Source organism: Haliotis asinina, chromosome 14, assembly GCF_037392515.1.
Source record: "Haliotis asinina isolate JCU_RB_2024 chromosome 14, JCU_Hal_asi_v2, whole genome shotgun sequence".
Classification (NCBI taxonomy): domain Eukaryota; kingdom Metazoa; phylum Mollusca; class Gastropoda; order Lepetellida; family Haliotidae; genus Haliotis; species Haliotis asinina.
Window position 1 is genome coordinate 23,336,356 of NC_090293.1, and position 24,340 is coordinate 23,360,695.

Here is a 24,340-nt window from a genome sequence, read left to right on the forward strand (position 1 = left end):
AGCAACTAAGATTGTTAGTGGCTCGATCCTCGAAGGGGGTTGACGTACCGTAAAATTATTGTCCTCTTGAGAGTTTACGAAGTCCACAAACATTCAAAGTCAATTCTAAATTTCCAGGTTAAGTAGAATTAGTGTCTTTTTTTGTATGGCCAGATTTCACAAATTACTGACGGCTGAGGGGATGATCTAAATCCAACTAGGGTCCATGCAGGTAGCAAAGGTACAGTAAGTTCCCATGGTCCCTAGCAGGGTGATCTACCTTCAGTTGTTGGCAATCTATGGCCTGTTTTTATATTGTATTGTCCGAATAGTGATGTTAGTTTTAACTTTCCACACTAGTTTTAATCCAATTTGCGATATTCTAGTTGTCTTACTGTCCTTTGTTGACAGGTTTTTATAATGTAAATATATTTCTTTTCAGTACTAAGTGTTCTCGTCACGATATGGCTGAGCTGCCGATGTGACGTTAAAGTTAACCCACTCACTCTAAATTTGAATCGTTCCCATGGAAATCATGAAAAGTATAAATGACATATAACTGTGAACAGCAAAAGGCACCACTTCAAGATACATCTCCTATATCTGCCAAGATCTGTTGAAAGATATCACATGATTTTTTAGTTGTGTTCCGGAAACAAACACATCCCTTACTTTTGAGAGTAATTTCGAATCGTTTCCATCGGAACCGGGAAAACGCCAAAAAAGTGTAAATAACAAAAGGTGTCACTTTGGGGTCTAGCTCACATATCTGCCAAGGTTTGCTGAAAGATATTAAGAAGTTTTCGAGGTGTGTTCCGGAAATTAAACACACCTCTCGCCTTTTAGACTAAGTCCAAAACATAAATATGTTTATAATAAGTCACAAAAAACTTTAAATAACAAAAGGCACTACTTTACCTTCTAATTGATACATTGACCATATTTTGCAGAAACAATTACAATTTTTTAGTTATACTCCAGAAGCGAAGCCAACTTCACCAATGGACAAAGACAAAAACGTTTCTATGGGAATCAAGAAAAATAAGAATGCCTAAAATCTGTAAACAGCAAATCGTACAACCTTGGGTTCAGTTTATTATATCTACTAACTTTGGTCGAAGAGTATTGAACGGTTTTTGAGTTATGCTCCGGAACGGAGAGATAGGGTTCAGTAGGATCGTTCGTTGCAATGGGACTGTTTCAACAAACACGCGGGAGGCTGATTTAAAACACTGATTCCCCTTCGATTATTGAATCTGCTCTTACGTGGGAAGTGAAATGATGTATACTTATAAAGCCATAACCATACAGTACTGCCTATGTCTTTCCTTTACATTCTTTGTTGTTGACTAGGCGAAACACGGCACTAATTGTATGGCTACCTTTCAAGAAAAATCAACCTGGACAATTGTTTTGCGCATTTATTTGAACCAGGTGGACATGGCGGCAACAATCTTGGTGTTAACGTTAAATTTCTTGATGGTTCTGTATTGCGGGACCGCACAACAATGTATGTCAACTTAGCGAAAAGTCATATTATATCCTGCAGGAACATATTTCCAATGAAAGTTTCATGAACAAATGCTGCATCTATTCACAAGCAGTGCAATGTCATAAATCACCCATAAACACTGGTGAAAACTTATTTGTATGGCAGAGATCATCAACAATCCATTATAAAACATGGAGCTTGAAACAGAAAATGGACAATATTGGTCGTTCTGTTTTGTTTTGTTTTGTTTTTGTAACCAGGATAATAATAACTATGTGAAAAAAGCAGTGAGTGAGTTGAGTTTTACGCCGCACTCAGCAATATTCCAGCTACGTTGCCGCCGTCTGTAAGTAGTCGAGTATGGAGGAGACAATCCAGAGATCAATAACATGAGCATCGATCTGCTCATCTGACATGTGTCAACCAAGTCAGCGAGCCTGACCACCCGATCCCGTTAATCGCTTAGTACGAGAAGTATAGTCGCCTTTTATAGCAGGCATGGGTCGCTGAAAGCCTACTCTAACCCGGACTTTCACTGGTCTGTGACATTTGTAACCACGACTGGGGGGAGTGGAATGTCGAGCTGTTTATCAGGTACACGATGGGGTCGTTGCACTATCCTCTGCTGGAGCTGCAATTTACAAACAACAAGTGTAGTGGAAGGAATGTATATATTAGTCAGTCAAACCAACAGCGCTCAGAACTGTTGAAAAATACAACATACGAACCAAACGTAAAGGTGACTTTTACTACTTTAATGCAATCCACAAACTACGAAGCAATTGAACGTTGTGTGGAACGTTCTGGATGGTACTTAGACCAACTTATAGGGGTACGTGAATGCTGCCACCTCATACTAACAACTCTTTACACCGTGGATGTGAAGCCAAGACCTAGTTTCGAAGCTTGGAAACTATTGCTGCACAGGAATTATCATCACCGGCTTGGCTGCCTTTTTAAAGGCTGTCCGCTGTTATACCGCAATCATTTAGTAATGATACTGCCACTTAGTATATACTGCGACTTCTGGTGTTGTGTCATTCTACTCACATCGCACTAATATTGAGTTTTTTGTTTTTCAAACAATTATGAATTAATGTTTTATTTGTTCCGTTCACCCATTATTGTTTTGTGAAAGGATTTCTCAGTAACCCTATTTGTTTAATTTAGAGAGCGCCTGATAGCATTATATTCTGAAACCTATTCACGTAGATTGTCTATCCACACAGTCACATTCTTGTTTAAAATTAGTAATTCAGATTGAAAATACGTAAATTTATCTTTGGACCAAAACTATCGTTTTCACCTACCCGGCTGTGTGTCATTACTAGTTCCAATTTCACGATGTAGATTATAAGCGTTACTCGTGTATATGAGTAATATATAATATACTCACTATCAGATTCCATCAGTGATAGGAACAGAGGGCCGTTGACATCACAACCACCGCAATTTCCTCCACACCGGACTTCGATCAACTGACCCCCAAATGAACGGTTTACAATTGGGGTCCATCCAGCATATTTCTTCCATGTTACCTGAAGCAATTGTTAAGGTTATATTTTGAAAACGCTCGGTAGGTAACAGACATGTTTGGGATCAGGGTCCAGACGTAAGTCCCGTAACCTACAAAGTCGATCGAAGCTTATCAGGTTTTTCAAACGTAGTGTTTTTGTTGTTTTAATTTTGGATAATATTTCTTACAATCGCCGGCAGCTGGGGTCCAGGAAGGTATCAAAAGTGCTGCAAGTCAACAATGTCCCTATTTTGCCTTCTGTTGTTGGCGACCTAGAGCCTCTTTTGCTTATATTGTATTGTCCAAATAGTGATATTATTTTAACTTTCCACGCTAGTTTTAATTCTACTTGTGATGTTCTAGTTGGTTTACTGTCCTTCACTGACAGGATTTTGTAACATATAATAATTCACTTCAGTGTCAAATACCTTGTCAAGATAAACGTGATTGTTAAAATATGTACATGTGACCTTTGACCAATTTCAAAACGAGGTTTTACCAGCAACGATGGCTGACGATCATTGCTGTGTACCTCAAAGCACATCCGACGCACGTAACGACTGCTCACTGCCATTTCACACGTTTTCAAAGCCCGAAGATGTTCGAAAGAAGGGGAAAATTGCAATTTGACGGATTCGAAGGATCCTTCTTTATGGTGGGCTATAATTTTCTTTCACAGTTTTCGAAATTAAACCTCGAGTTACTTGAAGCGCCAAATTCAAACTGCAATTCAAACTGCAACTACTATTATGGGAACTGCGGCGTCAGTCGGCGTATGAGGCAGAAAGAAAGATTCAGTCCTTTACAACACATCAGGATGCTTAAAGGGTAGTGAAACTTACAGCTTTATGGATTACGCTGAGCGACGTTTCGGTGTAGGTATTACATCGTATCAATCTAAATGTGAATGTAACCAAATAGTGAGAAGCTTTATATACATGGAATGTTGTGAACATGTAATAGAATAAACAAGTAGTACAAATATTCTTTGTGACAGAGACATGCTTGACCGTGATTCTGTCATCACAAGGGATACAAAGCGAAGGACCTTATCAAATCTGGACTGACAACCCACGTAGGTGTAACCAATATAGGGTTTTGTAGCATGTAATGTATTGATACCTACATGTGTGTCTTTATCTTCTTCTACATCAGATCACGGATGTACGTTCTAATGCTGGCTTTGTAATTTGAGTATGGAATAAGAAAAGGTGTCACAGATTTGTCGAGTTCCGCCCTAGGAGCAAAATCGGCCATTGTGTTCCCAGAAATGCCCACGTGGCTGGGTAACCAACAAAAGACGATGTCGTATTGGCCAGTAGGAAGATCATTATACAATTCAATAATTTCTATTAAAAGTGGATGTTTTACATGATAGATTTTTAATCGCCTGAAGACCAGAAAGAAAGTCTGAATAATTTTTTCATTGTTTACGTTTAGGTTGTCTTTGGATATATTTAAGAGCTGTTAATATAGCGTTAGCTTTAGCTGTAAAACCTTGAGCTGTTCTCCGGTAATGAAGATATTGTTCTGGATACAGTGACAGTGCTACGAGCTACAGAGCCTTCCTTGGACCTATCGGTATATAATGATTTGTAATTGCTGTATTTAGATTTTAATTGATTTTATTAGTTTCTGATTTTTAAGTCAACTTGTGGCCTAACTAGTTGCCAAGGAAGAGAAGAAAGAAGTCGGGAAGGAGTTTTATTTTCCAGCTCAATGCCAGCAGCAGCAATAAACGGCTCTATTCTGAGCCCAAGAGGCGGAACGAGGAAAAAGACTTTTTGTTACACAATTTCTCAAAGACAGGATTGAAGACAGTTATACGCGAGGGTTAGATTCGTTAGAGTATAGTTTTGTTGTATATTGTAAATCTAATTTTATTCGGCGTTGTGTAGGAGATGGTTCATCTGCCTCGACGTAGAGACTGTAAACAGGAGAGGTTTTAAAGGACGCAAGACAAAGTCTTAGACCTTGGTGGCGAACAGATCTAACAGCTTTAGGTTGCTGTCGCAGGGTCCACCAAAAACGATGGAGCCATAATCAAGTTTGGAATCAAGTTGCCGTTCAACAGTTCAATTTCATTAACTAGTTGTCTTCGCAAGACCATGGAACGTATGATAGATAATCGACCTGCTTGGTACTTGGAAACAAATAATCTTATAACAGGTATATAATGTGAAAAACTGTCGATCACTTCCTGCGTTTGGATATTTGTAACTACACGCAACTTAATAAATAACATGCTATCTGTTTTGATCTTGAAAAGGCATATGACATAACCTGAAATACAATATATGGCATTTTAAGAGATTTACATGGCTCCGGTTGGCGAGGTCGTTTGCCCCAGTATATATATGGCCAGCTTCTTAAATGACAGGCAATTTCAAGTCCGCGTGGGTTCTACCCTGTCTGGTCATTACAGTCAGGATCAGGGTGTTCCACAAAGTATGTTGTCTCTCTCACTTTTCAGTATCAAGATAGTTGTTGTTTATCAAAAGTTTCAAACGATTCAATTGATGGATCATTATTTGTGGATGATTTTAATATTTCTTGTCCTTGGGAAAATATGTATACTACTGAACGGCAACTACAGTTGTGTTAAAACAAATTAGATAAATGGTGAAAACTGCTTTAAACTTTTATAGTTTTCTTTGAAACCAATTGTGTACACTTCTGCCGGAAATACAAACCCCATAAAGAACTATTTCTAAGGGGGCACCCCAGTCAAAGTCGTAAAGGAGGTTACGTTCTTGGGACTTATTTTCGATTTACATTTGACCTGTTTGCCGCATATTAAATCCCTTAAAGCAAAATGCCTGAAGGCACTCGATCTATTAAAGGTTGGTTCTAATCCCAATTGGGGAGGGGATCAAACTACCCTACTTCACTTATCTAGTTTAATGGTGCGATCTAAACTTGATTATGGTTCCATTTTATATGATTGAGCCTGTCAAAACAACCCAAAACTACTTGACTCTGTCCACAACCAAGGCCTAAGACTTCGTTCTTTTATAACTTCTCCTGTTGACGGTCTTTACGTCGAGGTCGATGACCCGTCTCTCAACCAACGCCGTATAAAACTTTGCAATATCTTCTGAGTCGAATCCTGCCTTTAGTTGTATCTTTAATCTCCTTTTTGAGGACGTGTATGGCAGAAAAACCGTTTGTTCCGCCTCCTGGGTTTAGACTTAAGTTATTTATTGCTGCTGCAGGCATTGACCTGGAAATGTCTTTCTTCTCCTCCTTGGCAGCGTGTTAAGCCAAAAGTCGACCTAACATTAACTACCCTTAAAAAGTTAGAAACTTATGAATAACAATACAAACAAGAATATAATTAAAACGTAAATATAGCAATTACAAATCCTTATTTACAGATGGGTCCAAGGACGGTGGGATAGTAGTTTCTGCTACTGTCACTGGATCCAGAAGGCACCCGTGGCGAGCCACCTCCTCGTGGTGGGTGCTGGGTAACGCCAAGAGCTCGCCAACACCCCCGTAGTGGACCCGGGGGGATATTTGGTCCACCAACCCGTTTGCCGTGGGTTGCGGCCCTGTGTCGGCGGAGGAGGGGATCCTGGTGGTTGAGTGCAATCGTGCTCCTGTTGCTCAATACACCACTTTGGCCCTGACTTCGCCTAGACGGGTGGTCGAATGGGCCCGGTTCGACCAATCGGCTGGTCATGCCAAGCCCTGTGCATGGAGTATTGTTATATTTTTCAATGCACACTTTAGAATTGTTATAACTTTGGACTTGGCTATATTATCTAAAACATTTTTGATTTTGACATATGTTGTTCTGAAATTTGCCTAGAGTCCTATGCCAGAAGGCGGTGGCTCATGGGCCAATCTGGTGGAACTATTAATCTTTTAATTTTTCTGCTGGAGTATATCATCCGGGTATCCTTGGTGCTGCAAGCTGGAGATCCGCTTGTTTTTAGCATTGTCCTTGTGATACTCCGTGGTGGGTGGGGAGCTCGGATGATGAAATCTCAACACTAAATATGGCTTATGAAATCCCCACAAAAAAAACCAAACGTCCTCTTGAAAATGATGTTGATGATAATGACCTTCGACCGTCCAGATCAATTGAGTTTTGGCCACGCTTTCTTGTGATCGAATCTGCTGATAAAACGCCTCTAAAATTGAACCCGTTCGCAGTTGCCAAAGGTATTCAAGGTATTGCCGGGGAAGTTAAGAGCATTAAACGGTTACGTTCAGGTGCACTGCAGGTTGAATGTGGGAAACGGCAGCAGTCAGTCAATTTGATGAGCATAGAATCGTTTGTTGGAATTCCGGTTACTGTATCTGCTCATAAGACGTTAAACACGAGCAAAGGGATCATCAGAGACCGTGATCGGTTGTTTTCTGACGTGACAGAACTTGACATCATGACTGAAATGAAAGATCAAGGTGTGCTCGACGTCAAACGCTTTTCAGTCCGTAAGAACAATGAAAGTGTTCCAACCAATACCTATCTCTTCTCCTTTTCATCTCCGACAGCTCCAAAATCATTGAAGGCTGGTTACTGCAACATCAAGGTTGACGTGTACATTCCGAACCCACTGAGATGTTTTAAATGTCAGAAGTACGGCCATGGTGTAAATACTTGTACATTGTCCGTTGTGTGTGCCCACTGTGGTGAGAAGACACACACAACAGAAGATTGTACCAGTGACTTCAAAAAATGCACCAACTGCTCAGGCGACCATTCCTCATTTTCTAAACAATGTCCTGTTTGGAAAGAACAAATGGAAATAAATAAAATCAAATTCACTCAAAATATCTCTTTTTCTGAGGCCAAAAATATAGTAAAAAGAACTGATCTTCAAGAAAGTTATGCTGCGGTGGCAAAAACAACATTGGAGTCACGCTCCAAAATAACAAAATCATCCACAGGCTGCCAAACTACTTTGACTTGGGTCAACTGCGATTCTCCACAGCTTTTGTACCCTGCTATATCATCACAGACTGAGGAACCACTCCCTAGTACCTCAAAGCCGTCTTCTGATCACAAATCATCATCATCTCAGTCACATTCAAGGTCTCAATCAACATCTGATAGTCAGCAAACGGTGAAAAGTAAACCAAAGCCAAAGCCTGATGCTTTAAAACAACACAGTAGCAGAGCTCCTAAGGGGTCACAAAATAAAATTCAATTGTACAATAAATATGGGTCTCTTGAAGATATGGACGTTTCTGAAAACGTCCATTCTAGGGCACATAGCTTGTCGCCCTCCAAAAGAGTGCGGGGTAGATCCCCAATAAATCCCCCCAAAAGATAGTTTATACCAATAATATTGTACAGTGGAACTGCAGAGGATTGAGGACTAATTTACATGAACTACAGCTATTAGTCCAAGATTTTATACCTTCAGCGATATGTCTCCAAGAGACATATTTAAAACAAACAGATACATTTAATTTTCGTCAGTTTAATGCATATCATTGTTTTGCACCTCCGGGTGATAGAGCCACTGGCGGATCATCCATTCTTGTCGGACAAAATGTTATTCAAAGCCCTGTTTCTCTTGTTACTAATATGCAGGCTGTTGCAGTAAGAATTACTTTACATGTAGCGTTTACACTTTGCTCTCTTTATATTTCGCCGTCTTCGGCGTTTGCCAAAACCGATCTTCAAGCTCTATATGATCAACTCCCGAAGCCCTGTATTATAATGGGAGATTTAAATGGGCACAACCCACTCTGGGGTAGTGTAACTACAAACACTAAAGGGAAATTGTTCTGACTTTTGTTCTGACAATGATTTATGTATTTATAATGATGGTTCCAACACATATTTACACCCTGGTACAGGGACTTATTCTGCTCTCGACTTGTCACTCACAAATTCAGAACTACTTAATGAATTCGAATGGTCAGTCCACGATGATCTCTGTGGAAGTGACCATTTTCCTACTATATTAAAAGCTGTTACTCCATCTGATGTTCCTCCATCATCAAGGCGGAATTTCAAAAAGGCTAACTGGGCTTTATATGAAACACTGTGTTCTGAAAAACTTAAACCCGAACGTTTTATTGACGTTCCCGATGCTATTAAATGTTTTTCTGATGAATTGAACTCCATAGCTGATGAGTGTATACCAAAGTCCTCTGCAGTTCCACATATTCGAAAACCATGGTTCAACGATGACTGCAAACAAGCTAGGAAGGCAAGGAAAAAAGCAGAACATTATTTCCGTCGCCATCCAATGGTGCATAATTTAAATAAATTTAAAATTTTAAATGCTAAAGCGCGGCGTACGTTTAAACAGAACAAACGCCAATCTTGGCAAAATTATGTATCTAAAATACATTCTCGGACACCCATGTCCAAGGTATGGAACATGGTCCAAAAAATTAAAGGTAAAGGTACTAAATCTACTGTCCATCATCTTAAACATGGAGATCAGTTACTTACGGATAAATCAGATATTGCAAATAGACTGGGCGAAACCCTCGCTAAACACTCTTCCTCCTCTAATTATTTACCTAAATTCCAGCAGTATCAAAAACAACAAGAAAAGAAAACTATTAATTTCAATTCTGATAATGGGGAAGATTATAATGAAACTTTTTCTATTCATGAACTCCATACTGCTCTTGATCAGGCTCATGGCACTGCTACAGGAGCTGATAACATACATTATCAACTCCTGAAGCACGTACCAGAATCCTGTTTAGAGACGCTGTTATCAATATTTGATGATATTTGGACTTCCGGGAAATTTCCTTCTTCATGGCGTGATGCCATAGTAGTACCAATACCTAAACCTGGACGTGATCATACCGATCCATCTAATTATCGTCCGATTTCATGAACTAGCTGTGTTTGCAAGACCATGGAACGCATGATAAATAATCGACTTGTTTGGTACTTGGAAACAAATAACCTTATAACAGATATACAATGTGGTTTCCGTAAAAACAGAAGTACTGTCGATCACTTAGTGCGTTTAGAATCATTTGTGAAAAATGCACTAGTCAATAAACAACATGCTGTGTCTATCTTTTTTGATCTTGAGAAGGCATATGACACAACCTGGAAGTATGGCATTCTGAGAGATTTACATGATTTCGGTTTGCGAGGTCGTTTGCCTGAATTCATAGGCAAATTTTTAAATAATAGACAATTTCAAGTCCGAGTGGGTTCTACCCTGTCTGATCATTACAATCAGGATCAGGGAGTTCCACAAGGTAGTATTTTGTCAGTCACACTTTTTAGTATAAAGATAAACAGTTTATCAAAAGTTTTAAACGATTCAATTGATGGATCGTTATTTGTGGATGATTTTAATATTTCTTGTCGTGGTAAAAATATGCATACCATTGAACGACAACTACAGTTGTGTTTAAACAAAATTAATAAATGGTGTCTTGAAAACGGCTTCAAAAAAATTTTCTAAATCGAAAACTAACTGTATACACTTTTGTCGTAAATATAAACCACATAAAGACCCTGAACTATCTCTAGATGGCACACCAATTAAAGTTGTGAAGGAAGCTAAGTTCTTGGGTCTCATTTTTGACTCACACTTAACGTTTTTACCGCATATTAAATCACTTAAGACTAAATGCCTGAAAGCACTTGACTTGTTGAAAGTGGTTTCTAATTCAAAATGGGGAGGGGATCAAGCTACCCTTCTACATCTATATCGATCTCTCGTGCGTTCGAAACTCGATTATGGCTCCATCGTCTATGGTGGAGCCTGCAAAAGCAACTTAAAACTATTAGATTCAGTCCATCATCAAGGTCTAAGACTTTGTCTTGGCTCCTTTCGAACTTCACCTGTTGACAGCCTGTATGTCGAGGCTGACGAACCATCTCTTGAGCAGCGACGTATAAAATTAGCTTTACAGTATGTAACAAAATTATATTCCAGTGAGTCAAACCCTGCATATAATTGTGTTTTCAGTCCTCTGTGTGAGGATTTATACAATATGAAATCTTCACTTGTACCGCCTCTTGGTTTAAGAATTAAACCATTCCTTGCTGCTGCGGGCATTGAGCTGGAAAATATAGCTCCTTCCCGTCTTCTTTCTTCTCCTCCTTGGCAGTTGGTTAAGCCAGCAGTGGACCTAACATTGACCACATTTAAAAAATCAGAAACTAATGAATTACAGTATAAACAAGAATATAATGAATTGAAACATAAATATAGCAGTTATAAATCCTTATTTACAGATGGGTCCAAGGACGGTGGTGCAGTAGCTTGTGCCACTGTCATTGGATCCAGAACAATATCTTCTAGATTACCAGATAACAGTTCTATTTTTACTGCAGAAGCTAACGCCATATTAACAGCTCTTAAATATATTCAAAGACGCCATAAACGTAAACAATATATTATCTATTCCGACTCTCTTTCTTGCCTTCAGGCGATTAAAAATCTTTCTTGTAAACATCCACTTTTAATTGAAATATTTGAATTATATAATGATCTTGCTACTGGCCAGTACGACATCGTCTTCTGTTTGTTACCCAGCCACGTAGGCATTTCCGGTAACGCAATGGCCGATCTTGCTGCTAAGGCAGCACTCAACAAATCTGTGACACCACTTCTTATTCCTTATTCTGACTACAAAGCTAGCATTAGAGCTTACACTCGTAATCTGATGCAGAAGAAGTGGGACACCCAAGTAGGTATAAATAAACTACATGAAGTAAAACCCTACATTGGTTATACATACTTGGGTTGTCAGTCCAGATTTGAGGAAGTCATTTTGAGACGATGTCGTATTGGCCATACACGATACACTCATGCATACCTTTTAAAAGGTGAGGATCCTCCATTTTGTATCCCTTGTGATGAGAGAGTCACGGTCAAACATATTCTGCTTGACTGTGTTGAATTCTCCATCACAAGGGATAAGTATTTTACAGTAAAAACAATGAAGGATCTTTTTACAAACATTAATTCTCATTTAATTATAGGTTTTTTAAAAGAACTTGATTTTTTGGTGGAATTTTGAATAACATGTTCTGTAAATAGATGTATTTTAATTATTGGTTGTTTAGATTTGTAACTAGAATTGTTAGTGGCTGTACCCTCAAAGGGGGTTGAAGTATTGTAAAATTATTGTCCTCCTGAGAGGGTACGTAAGTCCACAAACAGTGAAAGTAAATTCTCAATTTCCAGCTTTTTAATCGTAGAATAAATGTCTTTTTATTGTATGGCTAGATTTCACAAATTGCTGATGGCTGAGGGAATGATGTAAATCCAGCTAGGGTCCATGCAGGTAGCAAAGGTACTGTAAGTCCCCATGGTCCCTAGTATGGTGATCTACTTTCAGCTGTTAGCAATATATAGCCCATTTTTACATTGTATTGTCCTGTATAGATAAATTGTTTTAGGTATAGTTACTAGTTTTATATTCTAATCTGTGATATCCTAGTTGTTTTACTGTCCTTCGCTGACAGATTTTATAATAGATATATATTTCATTTTAGTATTAAATGTTCTCGTCACGATATGGCTGAGATATTGCCGATGTGACGTTAAATATTAACTCACTCACTCACTCACTGGATCCAGAAAAATATCTTCTGGAAAACCGGATAACAGATCGATATTTTCACTCACAGACACCCTAAACATAAACAATATATAATCTATATAGACTCTCTTCCTTGTGTTCAGGCGATAATAACACTTATCTTGTAAACGTCCACAACTAACAGAAGTTGTTGAATTGTTTAACGATCTTGCTACTGGCGAAACCGACATCGTCTTTTGTTGGTTACCCAGCCTCGTTGGAATTTCTGGGAACACAATGTCTGATCTTGGTACCAAGGCAGCACTGAATAAACCTGAGACACCACTTCTTACTCCATAGAGTGATTATATAGCTTCCATTAGATCTTATATCCGTGATCTGATGCAAAAGAAGCGGGACACCGAAGTGGGGGTCAATAAATCACATGCAATAACACTCTGTTTTTTACACCTACTCGGGTTGTCAGTCCAGATTTGAAGAGAGCATCATGCGACGATGCCGTATTGGCCACACAAGATATACACATTCATATCTGTTAAAAGGTGAGGATCCTCAGTTCTGCATCCCTTGTGAAAGTCAAGTACGTCTTGCTTCACTGTGTTGAATACTCCATCACAAGGAATATGTATATCAAATCACGCACTATGAAGGATGTTGTTAGTAATGTAAGCTCTTATTTAATTATTGCATTTCAAATGAATAAGACTTGTTGACTGCTTTGTTAATAGATAAAAATTTTATATATGGAAGTTTAAATCAATACCTGAGATTGTTAGTTGCGGTATCCACAAGGGAGGTTGAAGTACCGTAAAATTATTGTCCTCTTGAGAAGGTACGCATGTCCAAAGCATTCGATGTCAAATTTCTCTTCCTTTCTTTAGGTGTAGTTTTTTTTGTCAATTTAATTTGTGGCTAAACCTGCACACATTCACCATCAGCTGAGGGGATGATGTGATTCCAGCTGGGGTCCATGTAGGTAAAGAGAGTCACCACAAGTCCCCCTGACCACTAGAATGATGATCAACCTTCAGTTGGTGATCAGTAGCCCATGTTTAAATGGTATCGTCTGGGATACTTTTCTCCTTTTAAAAATGCATGCTAGTCAGTTTTAACTCTTTTTGATAATACCCCAGTTATTTTACAGTCCGACAATCACTGGTTCTCAAAATACTTGTATTCTTTGTTTATCTACATTTCCCGTCACAGAATGGCTGTATTATTGTCGATGTGAAGTTTAACACACTCCCTGACTCACTCGAAAACACAAATTTGTACTTACAAATTTTGCAAATGTCCATAGTTGTTATTTTTTTTAAAATTCAAATATGTCATATTTAAATTCCGTTTAATTAAAACTGTTAAGACAATTGCTCAAATATGAGTTTATGATTACAGCAAAATCTGTAATATTCATAGACTGTAAATCTTCGGAATATACAGATCGGTTACATTTTATAGGCTTATAGGTGTCAGTACTTTTAAATGTACGCAGAATATAATAAAAATGCTCACTATCACGCTTTCCTGGAATGGAGATTATCTCCCCTTAGTCCATACCACAGTTTCTAACTAGCCCTGAACTCAGATTACTGTTGCAATGTTTTGTTTCCAAGTGATACATTACAATACAAATATGAAGATAGAATATATTTTATGTATATATGGCATACATTCATCACAGTATGTTGCTCAATTAAACAATGAAATAAGTGTATCTATGTTGTATTTTCTGAATGCATCAAACATGATCATCTGTGTTGATGTTAAGAGCAATGCTGATTATTCATATAGGAAATTGAAATAGAGAAGTGAGTTCTAACATAGTGTAATCAAAGAGGATTGTATCTGCCTTGTCTTTCACACTTTGCTAGCTCTTATGACAAAAGTCCATTCTCTCAAGGTGGTGTTGTCTTTCAGACCAGAAAAACAAAACACATCACTTCAAACCGGTCACTGCCAGCTGCACCTGGATCTGATGATAGTAATTAGGTGTCATCTTAGCAATCTGGCCGTTGTCCTGAGGTCCTTGTTTCGCAGGTCCAGACACTTTACCTCCAGTATGCCCAAAGGAAGGTTAGAGCTTGGGTCCAGAACCTCCCGGTCTCGTGAAGCAGCCTGCTCTGGGACTTATTACAACCCCACGGGAATATATATTCACATTGCCCTCCTCTAGCTGAAATATGAACATACCACTTGAAATACCAGAATACGCGTACACGCCTTTATATTTATGCATGTTGAGATTAGCCTCCTTATCTGAAATATTGACATACAATTTGAATTACATATACACATGTAAATTTATTCAGTTGGTCCACTTACACATACGAGTGAATCAGTTTGAAATGTTTACCTTTCCATACGTGTCTAATGCAACAGGCTCATTGGCAACACCCTCTCTTACTGAGTCCTTGACGGTCTTTGAAGAAGATCTCAAAGTGCCACAAACAGTTCCATTAAGCTACACCGCCGTTCGAAAACGGAACGTCAAGTCACAGTATGGACGTCAAGAATAGAGATTGGCAGCCCGCAAACGATTTCGAATGGACTGTGAGGACAGTCGACCTCTAAACATCTCAGCCCTGGTTCGTGAGGACGGTATAAATCTGACACGTAGGCGACGTAGGACGATTTGACGCTCTTCTGCTCGTGACGTCACACGTGGACGACCCGAACTTGGGCGATCAGAAGTGGTGCCAGTTTGTTATACACGACCTCGCAAGTCATACACAGTATGACGGCTGCACCACATTGCTCTTGAGACGTCAATAACTGATCTTCCCGCTTGCAACACGCCAACGGCACGTTTGGTTCACGTGGCACATTTAACAATCGTGGCATTTAAAGTACCGTTAAAACTGTGGTTTAAAACTGGGTTTTTTTCTCAATTCTTTAGGCCAATTCAGACACGTGCAAATGAAGAAATCTTCGATGCGAAGATCACGTGATCGACTGCACGTGCAAAAACCTGATTTGGCAATAACGGCATTTGCACGACGAATGGATGGGTTTGAGTGGGTTCTAATATATATTATTCGAAGAAGTAGGCTCATGACATACCTGCCACATGACCACATCACTAGCACAGCTGCAGCCGGCACTGACCACTTTGACCACTCGACTGATCTCTAAGGTGACCTGCATTAAATAATGCTTGTACTTGTATAGCGTAAATGTACCAGGCTATCACAAACAATAAACATAAATCATACATTTTACAAACATGTCCTCCGAATAACACATATATTCTGATATTAGACCAACTGTTAGTATTTTGTTCCAGACAATATCATGAACCCAACCCAACAGTTTCATTATGCGGGGATTCATTTTACTTCATGGAACGGTAACTGCCAGCTGTTATTACACAAGGTGTGTCATCACATAATGCTGCAAAAAAACGCTTAGAAATGAAAATAATGCAAGGCAAAGAAATAGAATCACATGGAATAATTTGATCTGAATTTTACATAATAGTATCTGATGTTTACGGCCTTGTAAGTCTCAGTGACCTGTTAACACTGTAAATGGCTGTCATTGATCTAACCAAAAGCAGTACTGAAAAAGTTTCTTTTTTTGCACATCATAATTAGCGCTTGTGATAACATGTTAAGGGAAAATAGAAGCCCACTTCAATCATAAATCGGCAATGACATAATGACATTGACAGCCAGTGCGATCGTTACAATTGATGAATGAAACTCACTGTATTTTCTGAAGCCTTTATTCAGCTGCTAGTCATCTGTACTTAAGTCTCCACACAAAAAAAACGTGAGAGACGGCACAGCAGTCAGGTCGCTTCCGGATTTCGTTGCCATCACGAGTTGCAGTTTTTGCGGGTATAGCCTCGTTTTGATATCGGTCGAAATAGAAATTAGGAGTAGACTGTGGCTGAAATATTGCCCATGTGACGTTAAATATTAACGTACTCACTCCTAAGCGTATAAGAGAGTGTCGTGGAATATACTTTTAAAACTGCGTACATACTGCATGATGTTTCGTATATCCTATGTCACAAGAACTGTATGTTTTGATTGTGCAGGAGGTTTCTCGCATAGATGCGTATTAAATACATTGGTCCCAACGATATGACCATGAATTCCGTGTTGCCGGTACGGGAAATCCCTGTTATGTCATTTGGACGAATTGGGAAACACGTGTTTTACAATCACTAACAGAATTGAGTTTTCTCTGAGTTCTTGGCTTTAACTTGAAAATTGTAATTGAAACTGTCATAGCTTTGGACGACAGTTCTTCAGATTAATCTTACCAAGGGTAATTAATAAACTCTAGGACCACTTCTAACAAGTTTTTGACACAGATATGGCAACTTAACACTTAACTGATAACAGCAATATCAAAATTAATTTGCATAGTCAGAGATTCTGTTTTCTTATTTCTGTCCAATTCATAGTATTACAATATGCTGTTTTGTCATTGAATAACGGCGAAACAAAAAAAATATGTTGTGAATGAAATTTGTGTTCAAAACATAAAGGTAATTAAAAAAGTATATGTTCTTACCTAATATACTGTTTCTCAGAAATCATAATGCAATATATATCGTTTAAAAAGCGTTGTGCGATATACCGGTATACCTTTAATATCGTTTATTCCCTAATCAGAACCGCATGCATTGGATGTCGAATATTACAAATTCTAACAATTTCTCCGACTTGAGTGAGTGAGTGAATGAGTTGATATTTAACGTCATTTCGGCAATATTGTGACGAGAATATGTATGTGACATATAGATGCATATTATGAAGAGCCTGTCGACGAAGGACAGTAAACCTCTAGACTATCACAGTTAGTGTTAAAACTAGAGTTGAAAAATAATAGAATCATTATTTGGACAGTACAGTATAAAAACAGGCTATAGATCGCCAACAACAGAGGGTAGATCACCATACTAGGGACCATGGGGAATTACAGTACCTTTGCTACCTGCATGGTCCCTAGCTGGATTTACACCATCTCCTAAGCTGCTTGCGACTGTATCTAAGATTAATCACAAATTCTCCGACTTGAAATAGAACTGAAACTTGAAGTCGTGTTAGTGTTTAATGTATTTGAGTCCATGTTGTGTCGAAAGGAAGGTATTTTAGTGTTTACTGGTTCAGAGCGGATAGTTGAGAGCAAGTGACAGACGTGGCAATAATAACTGATTTGAAGAAAACTTACGTTGGTGCCAACAGAAAGTCCAGTCCCTCTTAGATCGATCACACCACGGCCAATTGGACCACAATTCTCAGAGTAGCAGTCTCGGACCTTGCCTACTCGTGCCCGGTCAACCCCTGTCTTGTTGTAGAAGTTGTGATCTCTTTTCAAAACTGTCATCGTCTAAAAAAGCATCTCCATATAAGGACGTAATGAAAAGTTTTAGACGTATATGTATATTTTACTACAGTGACATAAGGTGAGATCGATTGAGTTTATAATTCCGTTTGATATTATTCACGTATATAAACAAATGCATGAACATGTGTATCTGGTTGTATGGTAATCAAGAGACCCGTGAAGGACTGGTCTTCAGTACCCCATTCTAGTCGTAAAAGGCGACTAACCGGATCGAGTGGTCAGGCTCGTTGACTCGGATATGGGGAGGTGGGATAGCCTAGTGGTTAGAGCGTTCGCTCGTCACGCCGAAGACCCGGGTTCGATTCCCGACATGGGTACAATGTGTGAGGCCCATGATCGGTATGCATAGACCGATACTGTAAATACCTTGAATATTTACAGACCGACGTCATAAAACTGGAAAAGTATGCCATAAAAATATACTCACTCATGCTCACTAATAAAGATTTATACCAGTTTTGTAAGGCTGGGCCAATGATATAAATCGCCTCCATTTAACAAGGATTCCCGTACTCTGACACATTCGACTGACTGAGCTCATAAGTCACCGCTTTGCCGTTTTCATACCAAGCGTCAGGCAGGGTGCTATTTTTCCTACACGTCCTTTTGACTAATGCTGTCATCAATGATTGTTTTAGTGACGATATGGGTGAAATACTGTCTAATACATGCACTCGCTATACAGTCGAAGTAAGTAAAATCCCTCCTTTCCCAATATACGATGCATCGAACAATCGATGGTTAGCAATTGTTCAGTTCCCGATACCAGTCAGTCGATGGTAGAAGCGAAACTTATCGATGCTTCCGTTGGTGAATGAGTGGCGCAAAAACGGGATTTTGGGGTTCAGACTTGCAGATACATTGACTTTATGTTTTCAGTGTTTACTTGACTTAGGTTTCATGTTTCTAGTCAGTTATCAAAACAGACTGAAACTACTTCAGTTATTTTATTTCATATAAACTACACATTCACTTGGGAAATAACTTCAAATGGGAAAGTTCAAGGAGGAAAATGCTATTATAATATCACAATAGTTGGTCGAAATAGCTAGTCCCTATCGTAATAGCTGTAGCCTATTGCAACATGCTATCTATATAGTCACCCCTAGAAAGAACACTATACTCGGACAAAATGCACTGAAGGAAAGTCTCTGACTTCTCTCACACTTGCAGATACCCCAAGAACACCATAGAGGTGTACGTCACTGAAAATATATCATGATAAAGTTTCATGAAAGGGATTCGACTAGGTTTTGAACAAAGTATCCCAGTGCTGTATCCCAGGGTCACACGTTAAAACAACGTCTCAGTTGACGTAAATACTTTAGAAAACTTTATAATTGTTTCTATCCCAGTTTATACATGCTATACTTGACTCGCCAGGTACGAAAATTAACTTTCACCTGCAAATCTTCAAATGAAACGTATATCTCCATTAAGAAAAAAACCCCACCAATGTGGGTGACTATTTGCTCGATTATCAACCGGGGCAGACTAGTACTGCAATAGGCTTAAAAGGCAAACTACTTTATTGGATCATGGACATTCAGCATTGGCGATACGAATGAGTGAGGCTCATATCCGATTAGAACAGCTTCATTACGACGTTTCAGTTTGAGTCGAGGTAAGGTGCTGTCGATCAAAATGACCTACGGTATAGGTTTCTGAAGCTCCGAAGGGAGGCAGCTCTCGACAGAACATGCACTGTTTTACACGATTATCCCCAACGACCATGACCACGCTCCGACTATGTGGTATGGTTGCGTTTGGTTTGTTGTTAAACAATCCATGTAGCAGTATTCAATATATATGAATTCGAAGGCAGTTTAAGATCGCCCATGTATTTGTTGTGAAAAGGGTATTGATGGAATAGCAATCACGTTGTGGAAACCATCTATCTTCTATGTCATCTATCTTACCTCGATGTTCAAACCAAACTTGGAAAACACATGTTTTCCGAGACGGGAGTTGTAACGAATTTTGTCGTTTCCTGAACAAAATACATTTTGCAACTTTGGTGCATCCATGACGTAAGGTGTGATCAGAGTGATGTACTCTCTTGGTGTATCCTTCATGTCATGACAGTACACCTTCACACGGTCACCATTCAGTGGTTCTGGATACAGCCAGTATTCTCCATCAGAATAATTAGAATTAAGTTCAAGCACATCTTTACAACTTGACAGCCCTGGAAATGAAATCATATTATTTAATTGTCAATAATAAGAAAATTCAAGTGGACACACATACATACAACTTGATTGGGAAAACATGAGAACCCTTTCTCGAGCACAATATTACATTCTGTCACATTTGGATATGCAATATATGTAAACATAAGAAACCGATGAATTAATACATATACATGCGGCTGGGTTCAGCTAATATAAAGGTACGAGACTTAATGCCGTTTATGTGGCTGATTGTATGTGGAATTTTTGAAGGAATCCACACTGAACATTGGACATTGGGCACTGGGTTTACCTTCAACATTACAATCATGCATACATGTAGAATAATCTAGTGGGCAAAAGAAAATGAACACCCGCATAAATGATCGATGTAATCGAAGCAAAACATACAATGTCTTCAAGGTATAGTACATTTAATGAAGCCAGCATTCTGGCAATGCACCAACAGTACTAGTGTCTGTGAGAAACTCATCACAGATGAAGAGCAGGGGTCATGTAGTGGACAGATGGGTAGGAATAGCACAGGCCACAGACACAAGAGTCAATCATGTTTCAGTCATTTCAAGTGTTTGGTCACGTACACACGTCCTTAGAGTGAGACCTCGGAGAGTGACCTCCTCCAGCAGCATTACACGCCTAAAGTCACTGATTCATCGATGTCGTCAGTCGATGAATGACGTCATTCGGAATCCTATTCCACTCTTTCCTAAGAAAGTCTGTAAGTTCTTGTCGGTGCGCTGTGGGTCGTGATCATCTTCTGGCCTGGCGATTCAGTTGATCCCACACTCACTCCAGGGCCAATGCCAGTCCACGCAGAGGACGTCAAGCTCTGACACCTACTGCACGTAGACATCGCAGCACGGTATGCCGACTGATGACATGTTCTAGAGCCGTTGCGGCCGTTAACAAAAGTGGTATAGCCATATGGCTTAGGATTTGGGAGGCGGAATCGGATTTGAATTACAAATTATAACATCCTCTTCTCCTTAAAGTTTGAAATGCGACAACGCGACATGTGTATCCGTTTCCGGATGACCCGTTTGGGCAGATGAAGAGTACGCGGACAGCGGTTTCCCTGTTGGGTCGCCACACGCTGTCTGCCTGATTGTGACCTGTCTTGGATACTGCCAATCTGCCTATAACGCTGGAACATTCTAATGGTGGTACCACGTGTGCAGTTCAGGGCTGTTGTAATACGGCTGTTGTTGGCTACCATCTGCCTCATACCTATTACCCTCTGTCTCTCTCTTGCGCTATTCACCAGGGCATAATTTAGGTGTTTTTCTGTTAGCTGAGATGTATACCAGTTCTCGACAAGAATTTTGCAAAATCGCCAAGATGCGCGTTTTGCCATTTTTATGCAAATTCTGGTGCTTCTAAACAGCCAATATCCTGCGTTTGATTAGTCAGTGTGTGAGCGAGCTGTTCCAAACTAAAAGGGTTTTACTAACTTGAAAAACATTCAAAACAAAAAGTGTTCACTTTCTTTTGCTCATTCGTTTAGTTGCTTTATATCTGATAATTGAAATTAAACACAAAAATATAAATAATGGGCTTCACACATCGTGCCCATGTGGGTAATCCAACCCATTTCTTCGGCGACAAAAAAGATAGCCTAATCGTTTAGTCTTGGCTATCCTGTATGGTCCAGATGCCAGTATGGTGAGGTTAGTTGTATTTATGTTGAAAAAGATGAAAGGAAAAGGTGGCTGTCCTTTATATCTGCATAATATTACAAATACAAGATGTTTTCTTTTTTACAATGAAATCGTGAGCTGACTGAAGGGTGTGCGATGATGTTGAATAAATGACTGTACTATAGGTATGTCATGATCATTTAGGTTATGCATGTACGTAAAAGTACATAGTCTTTCTGTCGTATATTTTACAGGTAAGAAAACAATGAGTTGCCTAATTCTCAAGGTATCGCGATACTTGCAATGTAATACTTTTCAGTGGTTAAAACATAGTTCCTTATTCTCTATTCTGATCTCAGTGTAACACTTCATTTCCCTTACGATGTAAAATGATAGAATGTGAATTTACCACCGCACTTTCATGAAAAAGTCACCTTACACTTTCTTTAATCAAATGATATAAAGCAATTCCCTAAAGGAAACCGGTTCCATCTACGGTGCCGGTAGTCCATATTTGGTATTCCCAGTCGTGGGAATCATGCGAAGTAAAAGAATATTCAGACCCTACTGTTCCAACTTACGCTTGCAAGTCATGTTAGTCCATGTTCCATCTGCAGTACATGTGGCATTTCCACACGGCATATATCCTCCAATGCACTTCAGCTGCAGTGACTGATTTAAAGGAGTCAAGTGTCTGATCGGGGATGTCACTGTGGCATGTTCAACAGCTGGTAGGTCTGAACAGTCTGCAAACGAACATGTCAACATGTGTAGTAACGCCTATTATGTGGCCTTTTATCTTACGCGAAGGATCCTCCATTCTGAATCCTTCGAGATCACGGCCAAACATGTCCTGCGCTACTGTACTGATTTCCCATCACAAGGGTAAACTTTAATTATTCATTTTTTTAAAGAAATGGGATAAGTAAATAAGTTTTGACTGACAACGTGATATGAAATGTTATACTTTTGTAATTCAAATCCACTTCCGCCTCCTAGGATATACAGGTCATAAAGTAGAGATTCGTTTGAAGAACAGAAGTCAGTGTTGTACAGAGAAAACACACATAATCTAAGAAATGACGAAGGGCACTAAACCAAATCTCATGGTTTGATCTAGGATAGTTTGAACTTTGATCTGAGAGATGTTACTGTCGACCCACATTCTGAGAGATGTCATTCTCAACTCACTTTCTGAAGACATCACATTGAATAGTGTGTTGTAAAAACCCGCAATGGTCTTTGATAAATTACTGGGTACCTTACAAACTTATCAGACTGAGTAATACTCAGCTATGTGTCGTCAAAGAATGTGTTGTAAGGATTAGACTACTCATCAGATTATCAAGATGACATCATCAACTCAGGTTTGGATGATCAGCACCATTAGATACTATGCAAATGCACTTTACAGCGTTTGTCAAATGCAGAAGTTCGATGGTAGACACATTTTCCAATGCATAAGCCGAAGGAGCTATCGAGACTGATAACAAGGGAATTGGTTTGGTCACAAAGCTACGGATTTCTTTTTCATTATAGGAGCACTCCTCAAACCACTACAGGCTTTTCTCCAGCTCAGCTCTTGATGAACCGGAAACTCAGATCGAGGTTAGACCCGATGTTCCCAGATTTCAAGAGTCGAAAGGCCAAAGACAAGTGACATTGCAATGCAGAGCTCACTCCTTAATAACAGGTGATCGATCCAGTTTATGTCAGAAATTGCGGACCATTGCCATTCAAAACAAACCTATCTCTTAAGGTCAGCCTTATCTCTAAGATTACAACCTTAGACCTTTACTAAGTTTAGCCTCCCGTTGCACGGAAAAACCTTAACTAACCTTAAAAGGTTAACCTTAAGTTATGGTTGAGAACTATGGTTGGTCCAACGTAACCTTAGCGTCTCTAAGTCTGAGACATGTTTGAGGAAGCAGAGTGTGTACAGAGACAGAACAAGTCAACTGGACACGCTGAATTCACGTGGTAAATAGGGACGCTGCAATTACTCTTACGCTAAAGAGTTCAGCCTTAGTTGCCACCCGTGAAGAGCCACCTCCTCGTGGTGGGTGCTGGGTAATGCTAAGTGCTCTTCTCCTGTGTGGACCCTTGACAGAATGTGTCCACAGCACCCCATTACTTGTCGTAAGAGGCGACTAAATTGGGCAACCTGTTTGCCGTGGGTTGCGTCCCGTGTCGGTGGAGGACGGGATCCTGGTGGATGAGGGCAGATGGGCTTTAAACTGCGTTCCATTTGCCCAACACACCACTTTGACCCTTACTTCACCTAGACGGGTGGTAGAATCGGCCCGATTCTATCAATCGGCTGGTCACGCCAAGCCCTGTGTATGGACTTAATTTTTTGTCAATACACTAATCTGTTTGGAAAATGTGTTACTTGTGGTCTTGGCAGAATTGTTCTCTAAACATGTTTATGATTTTGATGTTTGATGTTTTGCACTTTGCCTAGAGTCTTATGCCAGAAGGCGGTGGCTCATGGGCCAATCTGGTAGATGTGTTATTAATAACTACACTGCTGGAGTATATCATCCGAGTATCCTTGGTGCTGCAAGTTGGAGCCCACTTGTTTTTAGCATTGTCCTTGTGATACTCCGTGGTGGATGGGGAGCTCGGATGACGAACTATTGGAAATTAACCATGGCTTATGAAA

General features: G+C 39.5%; 1 protein-coding gene across 1 annotated transcript in view; it reads right to left on the minus strand.

The window, feature by feature from the left end:
- Positions 1–1,956: 1,956 nt before the first annotated feature.
- Positions 1,957–24,340, minus strand: part of LOC137261616 (uncharacterized) — a 48,920-nt gene continuing 26,536 nt past the window's right edge. Inside the window, exons 3-7 of the mRNA XM_067799394.1 lie at positions 22,257–22,421; positions 19,766–20,034; positions 17,670–17,828; positions 2,868–3,009; positions 1,957–2,102 (exon numbers count right to left, since the gene is read on the minus strand). Of these exons, the coding sequence (XP_067655495.1) occupies positions 2,062–2,102; positions 2,868–3,009; positions 17,670–17,828; positions 19,766–20,034; positions 22,257–22,421 (776 nt within the window). The 3' untranslated portion in view covers positions 1,957–2,061. The remainder of the gene's footprint in view (positions 2,103–2,867; positions 3,010–17,669; positions 17,829–19,765; positions 20,035–22,256; positions 22,422–24,340) is intronic.